The sequence below is a fragment of the Colobus angolensis genome, unplaced genomic scaffold (assembly GCF_000951035.1).
Source record: "Colobus angolensis palliatus isolate OR3802 unplaced genomic scaffold, Cang.pa_1.0 Scaffold45, whole genome shotgun sequence".
NCBI lineage: Eukaryota > Metazoa > Chordata > Mammalia > Primates > Cercopithecidae > Colobus > Colobus angolensis.
In genome coordinates, this window is record NW_012117932.1 from 4,743,235 (window position 1) to 4,760,831 (window position 17,597).

General features: G+C 40.8%; 1 protein-coding gene across 1 annotated transcript in view; it reads right to left on the bottom strand.

Moving 5' to 3' along the window:
* MYOM1 (myomesin 1) overlaps positions 1-17,597 on the bottom strand; it is a 163,196-nt gene that overhangs the window by 75,831 nt on the left and 69,768 nt on the right. The window contains exons 13-16 of the mRNA XM_011957820.1: positions 14,610-14,809; positions 12,125-12,181; positions 7,103-7,227; positions 580-773 (exon numbers count right to left, since the gene is read on the bottom strand). Of these exons, the coding sequence (XP_011813210.1) occupies positions 580-773; positions 7,103-7,227; positions 12,125-12,181; positions 14,610-14,809 (576 nt within the window). The remainder of the gene's footprint in view (positions 1-579; positions 774-7,102; positions 7,228-12,124; positions 12,182-14,609; positions 14,810-17,597) is intronic.

The window sequence follows — 17,597 nt, forward strand, 5'->3', positions numbered from 1 at the left end:
TTTTTTTGAGACTGAGTCGCGCGTTCTGTGGCCCAGGCTGGAGAGCAGTGGCAGGATCTTGGCTCACTGCAGCCCCCGCCTCCCGGGTTTAGGTAATTTTCCCACCTCAGCCTTCTGAGTAGCTGGAAGTACCAGGCATGCGCCACAACGCCTGGCTAATTTTTGTATTTTTGGTAGAGACAGGGTTTCACCATGTTGGCCAGGCTGGTCTCAAACTCTTGGACTCAGGTGATCCGCCTGCCTCGGCCTCCCAAAGTGCTCAGATTACAGGCATGAGCCAACGTGCCTGGCCTACATGGTATTTAAACAAAAAATTTAAAAACAGTTAGGGAGCATGGATAAACTAAATGTTCATGAACTTCAGAAAAAACACATTATCAATATTGTTGAAACTCCCAAAGAAGTTTACTTTTCATAAACAAAAACAATGAATTTTTGTTTAACGCATAGGTTAAGTACAGCCATCAAGTAAATGTATAATATGAAAGAAGTATGTCACCATTTTTACTCCTGGCCAAATAGACACATACTAGTTAGATTCTTGCTTTGAAATTTTCTCTTGAAGTAAAAGAAGTTTACAGTTGCTTACCAAGTTTGTCCCCCACCACAGTCACCTCCGTTGCATCCGAGGGCTCGCCAACTCCTGCAGAATTAGAACAGCGGACGCGGAAACAGTAGGATTTCCCCTCGGCCAGGTCAAACAGAGCAAAGCGGGGAGACTTCACGGGGAGCTCCGTGTTCACTCGCTGCCAGTTTTCTGTTCCTGCCTCACACTGCAGCAAGAACAGGGAAACTCACTGAAAGCACAGCAGGCACAAGCGAGAATCCAGGCCAGGCATCTCCAAGTTTCATTCATCTACAACAAACCACTCTCTGTAATGCAAGCTGGACTGGAGGAGAGATTCGGAGGAAATAGGGGATGAGGCATCTGAAGTTTGTAGGATTCTCTAAATCAAACATGGCTTTTGATATGGTTTGGCTGTGTCCCTGCCCAAATCTCATCTAGAATTGTAGCTCCTGTAATTCCCATGTGTGTGGGAGGGACCTGGTGGGAGATAATTGAATCATGGGGGGCGGTTTCCCCCATACTGTTCTCATGGTACTGAATAAGTCTCACGAGAGCTGATGGTTTTAAAAGGAGAAACCTCTTTCACTTGGTTCTTATTCTGTCTCTTCCCTGCCACCATGTAAGACGTGCCTTTCGCCTTGCACCATGATTGTGAGACCTCGCAGCCACACGGAACAGTGAGTCCATTAATCCTCTTTTTCTTTATAAATTACCCAGCCTCTGGTATGTCGTTATCAACGGCATGAAAATGGACTAATATAGCATTGTATTGTTTGAAAAATATGCTACTTAAATACTTCGCTTCCTTTGTTAACTAAATACAATAATCTGCTTACAAAAGTCTTATTTCGAGGATAGTTTGGGGTCGGGTAATTTTCTAATTACATTTTATTTTATTTTATTTTTGAGACAGGGTCTTACCCTGTCACCCAGGCTGGAGTACAGTGGCACAATCACGGCTCACTGCAGGCTTGACCTCTTTGGGTTCAGGTGATCCTCCCACCTCAGCCTCCCAAGTAGCTGGAACTACAGGCACATGCCGCCACACCTGGTTAACTTTTGTATTTTTCTGTAGAGATGAGGTTTCCCCATTTTGCCCAGGCTGGTCTCTAACTCTTGGGTTCAAGTGATCCACCCACTTCAGCCTCCCACAGGCATGAGCATGAGCCACTGCGCCTGGCCCGCCCATTACCTATTTAAAAGAATTCTTGGTCCTTTTCTTATCACTCTCTGTTTCTTAGCCTGCTTTATTCTTTTTCAGTCATGTATCACTGTTTGAAATTAAGTTATTTATTTGTTGTCTCCTCCACTGAAGAGCAAATCACATAAGCTCAGGGAGCTTTGTTCACTGCTTTATGGCAGAGCACAGAATTCCATCTGGCAAATAGTACATAATCAACTACAGTATTTTTTTTCTAAATGAATGAAAGATGAAGATGTTCTTCTACTATATGATCCAGCAATCCCATTGCTGGGTATATATCCAAAAGAAAGAAAATCAGTATGTCAAAGAGATATCTGCACTCCCATGTTTATTGCTGCAGTACTCACAATAGCCAAAATATGGAATCAACCCAGGTACCCATCAGTGGATGAATTGGATAAAGAAACTGTGGTAAATATGCACAACAGAATACTATTTAGCCATAAAAAAGAATGAATGCCTGTCATTTGCAGCAATATGAATAGAATTGGAGGTCATTATGTTAAGTAAAATAAGTCAGGCACATAAAGATAAATATCTCATGTTCTCACTCATATGTGGGAGCTAATATATTTGATCTCATGGAGGTAGAGAGTAGAACGGTGGTTACCAGAAGCTGAGAAGGGTTGGGGGCGGTGGTGAAGAGAGGTTGGTTAATGGGCACAAAAATACAATTAGAAGAAATAAGTTCTAGTGTTCAATAGCACAGTAGGGTGACTACAGTTATCAATAATTTATTATATATTTCAAAATACCTAAAAGATAAGATCTGGAATTTTCTCAACACAAATAATAAATGTTTGAGGTGATGGGTACCCCAATTACTCTGATTTGATCATTACATATTGCAAGGATGTATCAAAATATTCAGTGTACCCTGTAAATATATGCATTGATTATGTATCAATAAAATCCAGATAAAAAAAGATGTTCTCTTTTTTTGCCCAAGTCTTAGAATAATTTTTTTTTTTTTTTTTTGAGACAGAGTCTCACTCTGTCGCCCAGGCTGGAGTGCAGTGGCCAAATCTCAGCTCACTGCAAGCTCCGCCTCCCGGGTTCATGCCATTCTCCTGCCTCAGCCTCCCGAGTAGCTGGGACTACAGGCGCCCGCCACCTTGCCCAGCTAGTTTTTTGTATTTTTTAGTAGAGACGGGGTTTCACCGTGTTAGCCAGGATGGTCTCGATCTCCTGACCTCGTGATCCGCCCATCTCGGCCTCCCAAAGTGCTGGGATTACAGGCTTGAGCCACCGCGCCCGGCCAAGTCTTAGAATAATTAATGGGAAAACTAATTTAATGAGACTCTATTCTTAAAATGAAAATGATGTAGAGTGACTTGGAAATCCTCGAATGAAGGACGTGGTGTATATTTAAGCTCTGGTAGAAGATATTGTAAGAAAACTGTCAGAAGCCTTTGGTAATCCTTTTTCCCTCCTATTTTAATTTCCAACTTTGCCCATGGTTGGTAAGAGAAGAACTTTAGAAACTCTTGCCTGATTTTGCTAGAGAAATTTTTAACGGTTTCAAAAGACTTTTCTGAAATCCAGATCTCGTGACAGATTGACCAGCTGTCAGGATGGTACATTTTTGGGACTTTAAGTTTATTAGTCCATCACACAGCAGATCTTCCTTGACTTCATAAGGAGGTAACATGGCATGGCACAGAGGAGTCAAAGGGATGGGATCTGGTCCCTTTGTGTTAATAACAAGCCACGTGACCTTGGAAAGCCACACACGCGCGCTCGGCCTCAGTTTCGTCTTCTATAAAACGAGCCAATTTGACAAGGTAGCCGCTAAAGTTCCTTGCAGTGTTTTTTATGATAACGTATCTTTTGTGTGCTGTCTCCTGAGGGACGAAACTCTCTCAGACCTTTAATCTTTTTGTTTATGGCTTTAATTTCTTTTGACATATTCCGCCCCAGCAAACTCTTAAGCCATTATCAGTTGTTTATACTCTCATAAAAAAATAGCTGCCTTTCACCATGCCGAAAACTTTATAAGCCATTACAACTCTTTACACCTCTCAACTATGCCATGGAGTAGGTATTGTGGAGGTAGTATTGTATGACTGTCAACATTTTCCAGAGGAGAAGACAAGCCTGGGAAGATTGAAAGGCGACCCAGTGTAATTGTTGGATTTAGGCACCTGAACCAGACTGCTGGGGTTCAAATCTCAGTTCTGTTTTGTACCAGCTCTGTGACATCGGGCAAATTATATACCTTTCTATGCGTCAGTTTCCTCACCTACAAAATAGGCATGATCTGTATGCCTTTCTCTGTTCCCCACTCCCTTCTAGCCTCACAATGTTCATGCCCTACTACAGAAGGAGGAGTGGCCGGGCGCGGTGGCTCAAGCCTGTAATCCCAGCACTTTAGGAGGCTAACGGGAGGATCGCTTGACCTCAGGAGTTTGAGATCAGCCTGGGCAACATAAGGAGACCCCATCTCTACAAAACATTTAAAAATACACAGGCATGATGAAAACAAAGGTATTTACCACATAGGGCTACTCTAAGAATTAAGTGGGTTAATTAATGCAAGGTGCTTAGAACAATGCAAATCTTAGCCATGTTCATTCCTGCTGTTAACGAGTGATACAGTCCTTGTCTCTGACACGATCGGATTTTTGACTGGGGAGTGAGAGAAAGAGCTCAGGACGTAAAACACCTGAGGAAAATGTGTGGGACTAAAAAGAACGGGGAGGACGGGGAGGCTGGAAGTCCAAGGACTGATTCATCTGAGTCCCTTGCTAATAAACCCTTCGATTTCACCTGTTCTGGGGGTCAAGGACATGCCGTGAAGACGAACAAGCACGGGGTGGCCCAAGAGGCAGCATGCCAGGTGCAGGGCATCCTGGAACAGACACAGCAGGGACAGGAGCGCACACACCTTTTCCCTTTAGAAAGGTCAGCATATCAGAAGAGCTGCATCGGAAATAATTTTAGTCTCAGCTCAGAACAGTTTGACATTTGGATGGTTCTGCAAATGTACCCCAAGTTCCTGGATGTGTTCTGTGTCCTCAATACCCAACATCCTGGGTGTTCTGTGTTCCATGCCCTGGGCAGGCCTCTCTACATAGTACTGTGTTCATAAACGCCCCCTTCCGTTCCCTGCCAATAGGTGTGCTGGAGGAAGAATATTTAAATTTTTAATCACAAACTCATAGGTATTTAGGTCTAGGGAAGTTATAGACTTTCACAGAGAAATTAGAGTTTATATGACCAGAGGAAAGGTTCAGCAGCAGCCAAAGCTGACTCATCTGCAGAAAACGCCTCTGAATAGTTATGTGTCCTTATTATAGGAAAGACGGTAATTACTGTCACAGAGGTTATTCAGAACCTTCTTCCTGTGGAGTGTTTCAAAGAGATTCAGTGGGGGTGTGTATTAAACACACTAGGAAATGAACATTGATCCACCGCTCTATTTTTGCCATCTATTTTCTTTTAAAAAGCTTACAATGCAGCCAGGCATGGTGGCTCATGCCTGTAATCCCAGCACTTCGGGAAGCTGAGGCAGGAGGATTACTTGAGGTCAGGAGTTCGAGACCACCCTGGCCAACATGGTGAAACCCTGTCTCTACTAAAAATACAAAATTTAGCTGGGCGTGGTGGCTCACGCCTGTAATCCCAGCTACTCAGGAGGCTGAAGCAGGAGAATTGCTTAGACTGGGGAGGCGGAGTTTGCAGTGAGCTGAGATTGTGTCACTGCACTCCAGCCTGGGTAACAGAGAGACTCCATCTCAAAAAAAAAAAAAAAAGCTTTTAATACTACTCAAGTTATATTATATTTGAAGTTGATATCTAGAAAGTATATAAAAATTTAATATTATTTCTGTAAAATGAGACTCTCTTGGAAGATATCCATATTGCATGTAGAGGAGATAAGGCATCCATTGTTACCAATTTGCTAGGAATAAAAAGGAAGTGAAGAATGCAGCTCAAAAATATTTGCGTATTGTCTTTATGTTGTTACCTAATTTGCGGAAGTTTGCATACACCTATATACCTATGAAACATATTATCTTGCAATAATTATCAGGGAAGGTGACCTAATAGATGTTACAAAATTGAATGACCAAAACAGTATTAAGGATGAAAGAGAAAGACCTTTAGGAAAATTAATTGAGCACCATATTTTTATAAAAAAAATTTCTATGATTTTGCTATGAAAGTAAAATGCAAAGTAAATGATACCTTTTCATGCTATCACACAATTTTATTTAAAAAAATTTAAAAGTACAAACATTTGTTTCATTTATTGTTCTAAAAAATGGTGCATCACTACCAATAAAAATATAAATGTTCTTACATATGGGATAAAATAAACTTATTTTCTTTCATTTTCTCAATTATATCCTAATCAGAACCTTTTTAACAAATGGATTTTGAACCTCGTTTTAAGCAAATTCTCTTTAAATGTCGTTTTCCAGTAGCCATGATCCTGTTAGCCAAGGACTTCTTGCCCCCCTAAGACCTGTGCCTTGCCTGGCTGCTCTCCTGTTTCTACACTTGTGGCAGAGTCAGTTCCCCCAAAATAATGTCCTGTACAGGTCTTGGCTCTTCTCCATTTGTTGGGCACAAATCCTTATCAGAACTCCCCTCAAATACAGATGTGTGGTTGATTCACATACGATTCTCATTCGTTCCCAGAACTCCCCTCAAATACGAATGCGTGGTTGATTCACATACCGTTCTCATTCGTTCCACCCATTCTGGGCCTTCATTGCATGCTGCCTTCTCTAATGTTCTCATTCCCAACATAATTGTAAGCTATCTGGGGAAAGAACTTGCCAATATTTACTGTTCTGTGATCCCTGACCTCATTCCGCTACCTGCGCTCAGAGTGGAGCTAGCCAGGTACAGCGGCGTGAGGCTGCTGTCTTCCACACTCCCGGCCATTTGAGAGTATTCCCCTTCTCTGTTTCCCCCTCCCTTCTAGCCTCATGATGTTCATGCCCTGCTACAGAAGGAGGAGTGATAGAGAGATGAAAGGCCATTACCAAGCAAGGGAGACAGGAAGGTCCCTAGAAAACATTGTCATACAGGCAATCTACCATTTCAGGAACATTTCTCTTCTTGCAGGGGCTATGATATTGGGTCTGGATCTCTTAGGAGTCTATGGGTGAGTCTTGGGGATCCATAAACCCCTAGATTTTCAGGCACAGTTCTGTGTTATACACTTTGTTCTATGGAGAAAGTTAACAGTTTATAAAGATCTAGTGAGTTCAGGAAATGTTCCCTCCTCCTCCCTCACTCCATTGTCCCTGGGAATTTAGCCTCTACTTTTCTAAAGAAATCGTTAGGAGGTAGTATGAGGTCATGTTGATTCTTACCTTTTCCACAAAGTACATAATGCCCTCATGACCACGCTGACGAGGGGGCTTCCAGCTGAGCACCACGTAGCTCCGGGTGGCCTCAGTGACAGAGAGGTCTGTCGGGGGGCCAGGCACAATACCCTCTGAAAAACAACAAGGAAACATGAGAAGCACACATTCTGGGTAGCCCAGGATACTCAGAGAGCCACAGACGCTGCTCTCCTTGTGGAGGAAGAGTTCATTACGGCTCCACAGTATAAAGAAATACCTTGTCTCTAAAATTCCCCCAAAACATCATTCATTCATTCATTCTTCAAATGCCATTGAGCAGTTGTTGTTGTTTTGGTTTTTTTGTGGGGGAAAAAGGGTCTCACTCTACCACCCACACTGGCGTGCAGTGGTGCAATTATGTCTCACTGCTGCCCTGACCTCCTGGGCCCAAGTGATCCTCCCACCTCAGCCTTCCAAATAGCTGGGACCACAGGTGCACACCACCACACCTACACAATTCAATTTTTTTTTTTTTTTTTTTGTCGAGACGAGGTCTCCCTATGTTGCCCAGGCTGGTCTTGGACTCCTGAGCTAAAGTGATCCTCCTGCCTTGGCCTCCCAAATTGCTGGGATTACAGGCGTGAGCCACAGCAGCCAGCCCCATTGCTCATTTAGAATATAGAGCTAAGGAATCTAGGATACTCTTCTTATCTTTAGTTCTGAGGCCAGGTCAGGAGTGTTAGGGTGAAAGCAAGGACAAATTTCCGGAAGCACCCTGATCCCAGAAGTCCCAGAGCATCTAGAGTTTTGAGCCACACGAACCCCCCACAAGCAGGATTTACCCTGGCTCAGATATGAAAATACGTGGTGCACTGAATCCTATAAGCAGATAGGCATGAGCCAAGGACCCAGTGGAGCTGAGTTTATAGTTTTAGTAAAGTTTAGGACAGTTCCAGTTTACAGTTACAGTAAAGTTGGTCTTATCAGGCAGGGGGGAAGGAGATTGGACATACATAGACTCCAGAGGTCAAGAAAAACAATGGGGTACAGAAAAAATATTTAAAGAAATAATGATGAAAAATTTCCAAATCTGATGAAAACTACAAACTTACAGATTAGAGAAACTTGCAAACCCTAAGCACAAGATATATGAAGAAAACTACGCAATGCATATCATAATCAAATGCCAAAAACTAGTGATAAAGAGAATATATTAAAAGCAGATAGAGAAGACACATTATATATTGAGGAACAAAAGTAAGAATAAAAGCAATCATTCTTGTAGTGTAGATCTGCGTTATCTGGACAAAGCTCTTAAAGTACTGAGAGAAAAAACTGTCAACCTAGAATTCTATACTTAGTGAAGATATAGTTCAAGAATGAAGGTAAAACAGAGGGTTTTTTTCACATAACAAAGGATAAAATACCAGCACTACAAGAAATGTTCAAGGAAGTGCATCTGGTGAAAAGAAAATCATATCAGATGGAAATCTGGATTTATACAAAGAAATGAAAAGTAACGGAAATGATAAAAATGTGAGTGAATAAAACCTTTTTTCTTACATTTTATATCTCTGAAAGATAACTGACTACAGTCAAAATAATAATATTCATATTATGTAATTTACAATAAATATGCAAATAAAATGTATGACAATAACAGCACCAAGGCTAAGAGTGGGCAATGGAATAATACTGTTGCAGGCCAGGCACGATGGCTCATGCCTGTAATCCAGACACTTTGAGAGGCCAAGGCAAATGAATTGCTTGAGCTCAGGAGTTTGAGACCAGCCTGGGCAACTTGGTGAAACCCCACCTCTACAAAAAATACAAAAATTAGCCAGGTGTGATGGTGTGTACCTACAGCTCCAGCTACCTGGGAGGCTGAGGTGGGAGAATTGCTTAAGCCCAAGAGGTTGAGGCTGCAGTGAGCCATCATCATGCCACTGCACTCCAGCCTGGGCAACAGAGAGAGACCCTGTCTGGGGAAAAAAAAAAAAAAGCACTGTTGTAAATTCTTACACTACATGTGAAGTAATATAATATTACTGGAAGGTAGACTATGAAAAGTCAGGTCAGGACAAAGGAGGTAAAACATGAATATCAGGAATGAAAGAGGTGACACCACTACAAATTCTGCAGATATTAAAAGGATAATAAGAAAATATGAACAATTTTATGAATGAATAAGTTTCTCAAAAGATGAAAACTATTAAATTTTACTCAAGAAAAAGTAAATAAACCTGAATAGTCCTAAATTTATTTTAAAAAGTGAATTTGCAGTATAAAAGCTTCCCACAACAAAACAAAACAAACAAACCAAAAAACAAACCTCCAGGCCTAGATGGCTCTACTGGTAAATTATACTAAATGTTCAATAAAAAAAATAATAAAAGTTCACACACGCTCTTTCAAAAAATTTAAATAATGGGAACACTTTCCACTCATTACCCTAATACCAAAACCAAACCAAGACTTTACTAGGAAAAACCACAGACCAATATCTTTTATGAATATAGATACAAGAATTCCTTAAAAAAATTTTAGCAAATAAACTCCAGCAATGTATAAAAAAGATAACACAGCATAACATAGTGACATTCAACCCAAGACTGTGAGGTTTAGTTTGCGTCACTTACTTTATTTAGGTTTAATAATCTAAAATTAATCAATGTAATTCAACATGTTAGTGGAAAAATAAGAATCATATGATCATCTCAATAGAAACAGGAAAAGCATTTGACAAAATCCAACACTTTTCCCTAATATAAACTCTCAAAAAACCAGGAGTAGAAGAAATTTTCCTCAACTGGATAAAGGATATCTATACAAAACCTACACTTAATGTTAGACCTAATGGTGACAGCCTGAATGCTTTCCCCCTGAGATCAGGAAAAGGCAAAGATGACCACTTCTATTCAACATTGTACTAAAGGTTCTAGATGGAGCAATAAGGAAAGAAAAAGAAATAAAAGGTATCCAGATTGAAAAGAAAGATGTTAATTTATCTTTATTTACGGATAGCATAATCCTGTAATAGAAAATCCATAAAAAATTTCATAAAAAACCCTAACGTTTGTGAGAATTAATAAATTAGTTCAGCAAGGATGCAGGACACAAAATCAATATACAAAGATCAATTGTGTTTCTTTCTAATAGCATCAAAAATTGGCCGGGCGCGGTGGCTCAAGCCTGTAATCCCAGCACTTTGGGAGACCGAGACGGGCGGATCACGAGGTCAGGAAATCGAGACCATCCTGGCTAACACGGTGAAACCCCGTCTCTACTAAAAATACAAAAAATTAGCCGGGCGAGGTGGTGGGCGCCTGTGGTCCCAGCTACTTGGGAGGCTGAGGCAGGAGAATGGCATGAACCCGGGAGGCGGAGGTTGCGGTGAGCTGAGATCCGGCCACTGCACTCCAGCCTGGGCAACAGAGCAAGACTCCATCTCAAAAAAAAAAAAAAAAGCATCAAAAACAAATTAAAGTAAAAAGCAATACCATTTACAGCATCATCAGAAATCTGAAATACTTGAGATTAAATCTATAAAAACGTGCAGGACCTGCACACTAAAACTACTAAGGTGGGAGAAATGAAAGCAAAGCTGAATGAATGGAGATACAGGCTATGTTCATAAATCAAAGGACTCAATACTGTTCGGCTGAAATCCCAGCATGTGTTTTGTAGAAGCTGATAAGCTGATTTTAAAATTTATATAGAAACATAAAGACAGAATAGCTGAAACAACTTTGGGAGGAAAAAAACCAACAGAAGATTAGAGGACTTACAGTGATTTTAAGATTCTAAAATTTATATGTGAAATAAAATGAAACTCAGAAAAGCTGTAGTAATAAAGACAGCATGGTACTGATGGAGGGGAAAGAAAACTGACCAATAGAGATTCCAGAAATTGATCCGCAAATACGTAATAAATTGAATTTGACAATGGTGCCAAGACAAATTGTTGGGTAAAGAATAATCTTTTCAATAGATATTGCTGAAATAATTTAATAGCCATATGCAAGTATGAATGATAGGAATAACTGAGACCCTTACTTCTTGTAACACAGAAAAAATTAATTTTAAATGCGTCACCGAGTGAAATGTAAAAACGAACGCTATAACATTTCCAGGGAGGAAAAAACACGAAGAATACCTGGATTTGACAAAGATGCCCAATGTCCACAAAAACTGGCAAATTAACACACGAAAAGATTCTCGACATTATGAATGAAACGCAAATCAAAGCCACAAAGAAATACCACTATGAACCCACTAGAACGACTAAAATTAGAAAGACTGGCCACACTAAGTCCTAGTGACGAGGTGGGAGCAACTGGAACTCTCATGTGGCGCTGGTGGGAATGGAACATGGTACGATCATTTCGGAAAACAGTTGGCAGTTCCTTTAAAAATTAAGCATACACTTACCACATAACACATCCATTCAACTCCTAGGTATTTACGCAAGATACAAATGAAAGCATATGTCCAGAGAAACAGTTAAGAATGTTCATAGAAGCTTTCAACAGTGAATGGATAAATACATTGGAATGAATTGATACACACACCAACGTAGATAAATCTCAAAATAATTATGCTGAGTAAAGAAAAACAGACAAAAATGAACACGATTCAATTGATCTACAATTGTGGACAATGTAAACTACAGTGACAGAAAGCAGATCAGTGATGGCTGGAGATGGGGAGACATGAAAGGGAGGAATTATGAAGGGGAAGGGGAAATTTTAGGGGTGATAAATATGTTCATTATTTTGAAAATGATGATGGTTTCATGGGTCCATACACGTGTAAAATTTATCAAATTGTACATGTTACATATTTGCAGTACATTGTATGATAATTATACCTTAATAAAGCTTTAAAAATAAAATGGGATTCTCTGACTTAAGTTACTTACAATCTCCGTATATTTTAGAATGTTCTTCCCAAAACATCTTAAGCAATACACACGGCACCCTCCACAACAAAAGCCAAACTGCTTAGCAAAACATCAGCAATAGTATCTGGGGCAACCAGACTTCTTACCTGAAGGTTCTTCTTCAGTAACAATGATCTGTCCAGTCCAGGGTGCTGAGGGGCGACCTGAACAAAGACAAATAGAAGAATCACAAACGTTCACAAGTGTGCAATTTATCAGCTGCACTGATGAGTTGGGAAAGTGGCCAGATTAGTCACAACTGGGGGTTGTTACTAGTAGACTTCTGTGTTTTCCCATGAATGGTATCAATCATGTAGAGGGCATCGTGGGAAACACAGCCCCTGTCCTCAAGGTACTCATAATCTCCTGGAGCCTGGAATCTGCCTGGACTGGCTGAGTAGACGTTTCTGGAACTGTACTGGCACGAGCTAGGTAAATAACCTGTGTTCATTTAACTGTTCAGTATGAATTTCCTGGAACAGGTAGGCTTGCCCATCCCCTCTGAAGAGATAGCATGCATTTGGGAGAAACATTTCCAGAAAAATTGTAAGTCCAGTAGTTATTTATCTGTCATAATAAGATGAAAGAGGAGAGGGAGTGCTGATCCTGCAGTAAAGCTCAGCAAAGCATATCTTTCCCATTACATTTTGAAAAACATTATCTCCAAAGGAAATCAGTTGAGATCCTGAGCAAGGAAAATGAATGATACGGGTACAAAGTTAAAGAGGAAATTTCACTTGTATGATCCCATAAACATCAGAAAGAGAGAGTGATTCTACTCTTGCCTTAACCAGGGAACTTTCTGTCAGAGTTTGTGCAAAAACGGAAAGGCGGTGAAGAAGATAACTTATTTTCAATTCAAGCAGATCTTATTTTGAATAGTATTGATAAAAGAGGAGAAAACGAATGTATGAGATGGAATTTGCAAGTTTAGAAAAGAGGGCAGGAAGTCGGAGAGTTGGTGAAAAGTGACTGAAGAGCAATCAAGGCGCCTGATGGGACACGGCTGCTGGGGAAATGGTAACATTATTATTATCATTTTGAGATGGAGTCTCGCTGTCGCCCAGGCTGGAGTGCAGTGGCGTGATCTTGGCTTACTGCAACCTCTGCCTCCCAGGCTCAAATGATTCTTCTGCCTCAGCCTTCTGAGTAGCTGGGATTACAGGTGCCTGCCACCACGCCTGTCTAATTTTTTGTATTTTTAGTACAGACAGGGTTTCACCATGTTGGCCAGGCTGGTCACGAACTCCTGACCTCAGGTGATCCACCCACCTCGGCCTCAGAGTGCTGGGATTACAGGTGTGAGCCACCACACCCAGTCAGTGACTTTATTTTAATTAGACTTTTATGATGCCACTACATGTACTGAAGGTAAAGAATAACACTGTGAATGTAGCATAGACCAGCAGTCCTCTACAAAGGTGATTTTGCACCTCAGGTGACATTTGGTAGTGTCTCCATGACACTGCTGGTATCTAGTGGGTAGAGACAAGAGATGTTGCTCAGCCTCCGGCAATGAACAGGACACCCCCAGCCACCTCCCGCAACAACAAAGAATTACTGGTCTAAAATGCCAGTAGGGCCAAGGTTGAGAAGCCTGGCATAAGACTGAAATGTTACTATCCAACACTTCTCGTAATGTCATTTTACGTTCCCTGTTGTTGGAGATGCCATATGGGTTTCCATGAAACAAATATAGGGCATGATTCATGTACCATGGTTTTGACATTAAGACTTGGAGACTAAATTTATTAAAAGATTATTATTATTGTTATTATTGAGACAGGGTCTCACTCTGTTGCCCAGGCTGGAGTGCAATGGTGTGATCACAGCTCACTGCAGCCTTGACCTCCTGGGCTCTAGCAATCCTCCCACCTCAGCCTCCTAAGTAGCTAGGACTTACAGGTATGTGCTACCATACCTGGCTTTTTTTTTTTTTTTGTAAAGATGAGGTCTTTCTATGTTGCCAGGGTTGGTCTCAAATGGGGTCTTTCTATGTTGCCAGGGCTGGTCTCAGAACTCCTGGGCTCAAGCAATCCTCCCACCTTTGCCTCCCCAAGTGCTGGGATTACAGGCGTGAGCCACTGCACCTGGCCTGAAAAGATGATTTTTGACAGTCTAATATGAGAACTCAAACTTAGATTAGATATAATGTTGTCTATCTATTTTTCCTTTGATATAGAGAGACGCACTGTGCTGAGATATTAATGCTCTAAGGGTGGACTCCAAGGTAAAGAAATAGACCTAGAGGCAGAAAGAAAATTATTTTTGGAACAGTGGGAATAAAAATGTTCTCCAGGCTCTTTGCTTTCATACTTCATTCCACACACAATGCCTGGAACTCAGTTTAACAACATAAATGTTTATGACTAAAATAAAATAAATAAAATAAAATAAAATAAAACCCTTAAGAGAATGACTAAGGCAAAGTTTTCGGGGAATTTTTCCCCCTCGGATTTTCTGAAGAAGAAAGGATTTCTTGTTCTTGTCTCCCTCTAGTGGAAGGGAGAGGAACAACCTTGCAATGAAGCTGATTCTTGCAGTCATTTTAAAAAGGTTTAGGGAAGGTCTTGAAAAATGAAAAGTGCTTACTTTTAAGTCTGGCTTTCTCAGCTGGATCCAGAGCAGCCACGGGCTCGGAAACTCGAGATGGGAAACCTATTCCCGTTTTATTCACAGCTCGAACTCGGAAGATATAGGAACGACCTTCGATCAATCCAGTGACAGGAAAACGAGCAAACTTCACAGGTGTGTCATTGCACTGAGACCAGCTATCTGTGCCCACCTCACACCTAAAGGAATGAGCGTGATTGACAAAAACAGTAAAAGAAGTATGGCTTAATGAATATCTCCAGAGCTGCAAAACCACCCAGTTGTTTCAGATCTCCCAGTAAAATATCCAAGTCAGGCGTGGCTCGCTAGCTGGTGAACTGCAGGCACCCAGTTTCACTCAAATGCACTGTGTCTTCTTTACCAAGAGGCAAGAAGCCTCAGGTCCTTCCTGAACGCATAAAAGGCAGGCGTCTGAGGGGCCTTGTGTACAAAGCAAAGGGGTTTGGGGGCTGCTGGGCTAAGCAGATAAATATATCCAATCTTAGCACTGGAGAGGACCCCCAAATATCTCCCCGGCAGATGCCTTCAATTCTACCATTAGTGACTTCTCTGTCTTCCTTAGGTATTTCCTCTGAAAAACAGAGATATGATTGAGAAAATTGGCATCATAAAAGATAGCTATTTGCACTGTAGTTTGGAGAATAGTTCACCGTATTTTCTCACTTGATGGTCATTACATCCTGTATAGAGGGTAAGGAGGTTATTGTTTCTTTAACCGAAGAGACTGATGAGAGGTGGGGAGATGCCCAGGCCTGGCAGGGGCAGATTGAGTAGGTACTTGGAAACACTGATTTCTAATTGAGTGCTTTTACAGCGGTTGGTACCTGGGGATGGAGTGGGTCACTCCCAGCAGACAAATGTGACAGCTCATATCATGCTGTTGGCCTGATCAACAAAGCTTTAGGGGCTCAACATGTGATTAAATTTCACAGCATTAGGATTAAGCAACTCTTACTTTTTTTATGAGCAGAGTGCTGCACTTTTAGTTCATATCATTTCCCCAACATGGGCTCTATGTCCAAAATGTATAATTCCCAAATGATTCTCAGGGGCCTGGGGGTTGCCAGTGGCAGGACAGAGGTGGCTGGTGTGGGAAGTTTATCTCCCCTCCTCACAATCACCTTCCTCTTTTGGATATAGACAATAGACAATTTCCTTATGTAAAGTGGAATAGACAACTTCCTCACTTTCCTTATGTAAAGTGCTGTCAAATGTGGCTTCGATCCCTGCCTTCCATCCATTTCCCCTAATCCTCCTTGGTAGAAATTCTGGAGCTGCTAAGAGTACGGGGAGGTGGGGCGGTGGCAGAAGCCGATAGGGCCAGGACAATTCTTCAAACTATACCTGTCTCCAGAGATTCTGCCAGGACTCAGCCTCTTCTCTGTGCAGATACTGTGGTGACCCAGTGACACTAAAGCATCCTTCCTAACCTCATGTGGGCAGAAAGAAAGGCAGAACTCACTGCTCCTGATGCTTTCCACAGCACATTGGAGCAGAAAGAACACAAACCTATAGCCAGGCTCACATCTGAATTCTAGTTCTGCTACTTATTACCCTCGTGATCTTAGGCGAGTTAGTGCTTCCTCAGTGATATGTGGTCTTGGGCCTCATTTCCTACTTGAAATGAAAGCAATGACCTCACAGGGTGGTTATGGGTTAGTGGTTAATATATGCAAAGTGTTTAGAACAATGCCATGCACACAGTAAATGCCTAATAAATCATAGCCACAAGGTGGGTATTTTCATTACGACTAAGGCCAGAGCAGAACAAAATGTACTGATTGTCCCTGGCTTTTCACTGGTCAAAGTGTAAACATCCCTTGGAAATGTGCCAAAGACAATAAAGCACAAAAAAGAATATATCTAAACCTTCACAATTCATCACTACTAAATGATGAAATGTTGTGGAAGCATTATTTCACATGGATGGTTAAATAGTATATAATTTATTAGAAATATTTCTTACAAATAGTTCTGAGCACAATCGCCTGTATTTATGTACTAGAAGGTTCAACACACCCTTGGTGCAAACCCATTGTTCTAATACGACACAGACTATCCGTCTCTAGTGATTTCTACAATGAGGTTTCATTACTCAAAAATGAAAAGAGAATTGGAGCAATGATCTGAATAGAAACCAAGTCAGAGAACAATGTTATTTAGGCCAATAATCTAAATTTGCTGTCTGTATTGTCCAAACTCATGTCATAATTAATGTGTAAAGCCCAATTACTATAAATATCAGAGCCTTTAAAGTTTTGGAGAATGTAGACAACAACTTGTAGATAGTGCATAATTTGCTACTATTGATTTTTTGTTGTTACTTCTTTGTATAACTTGGAAACACATCCTGAGGTAGAAATAAGACTTTGGTAGTATTACCAAAGTAAATATTCTTAAATTATTGACATATTAGGAATATGGACATTAACTATGCTGAATTCCAATTATTTCATTTCCAAGGTGGCCTCTATGAGGTCTACAAATTCGTAACATTCTTGCCAAATTAGTGACATAAGCTGGTAGCCAAATTCAAAAAAATTCGTCTTTGGAATTTAGGTAAATAATTAATTCATTTTTGGAACTTTTACCTAAATTCCAAAGAAGAATTTTTTGAATTTGACTACCAGCTCATGTCACTAATTTGGCAAGAATGCTATGAATTTGTAGACCTAATAGAGACCTAACAGAGGCCATCTTGGAAATGAAATATATATATATGTGTGTGTGTGTGTGTGTATATATATACAACTATTTACCTAAGTTCCAAAGATGAATTTTGTGATACTATGATATGAGCTGTCACGTTTGTCTGCTGGGAAATGACCCACTCTATCTGCAGGTACTAACTGCCATAAAAGTACTCAATTAGAAATCGGTGTTTCCAAGTACCTACTCAACACACACACACACACACACACACAGGTACTTATAATGGGTATATATACCCATTTTATATATATATAT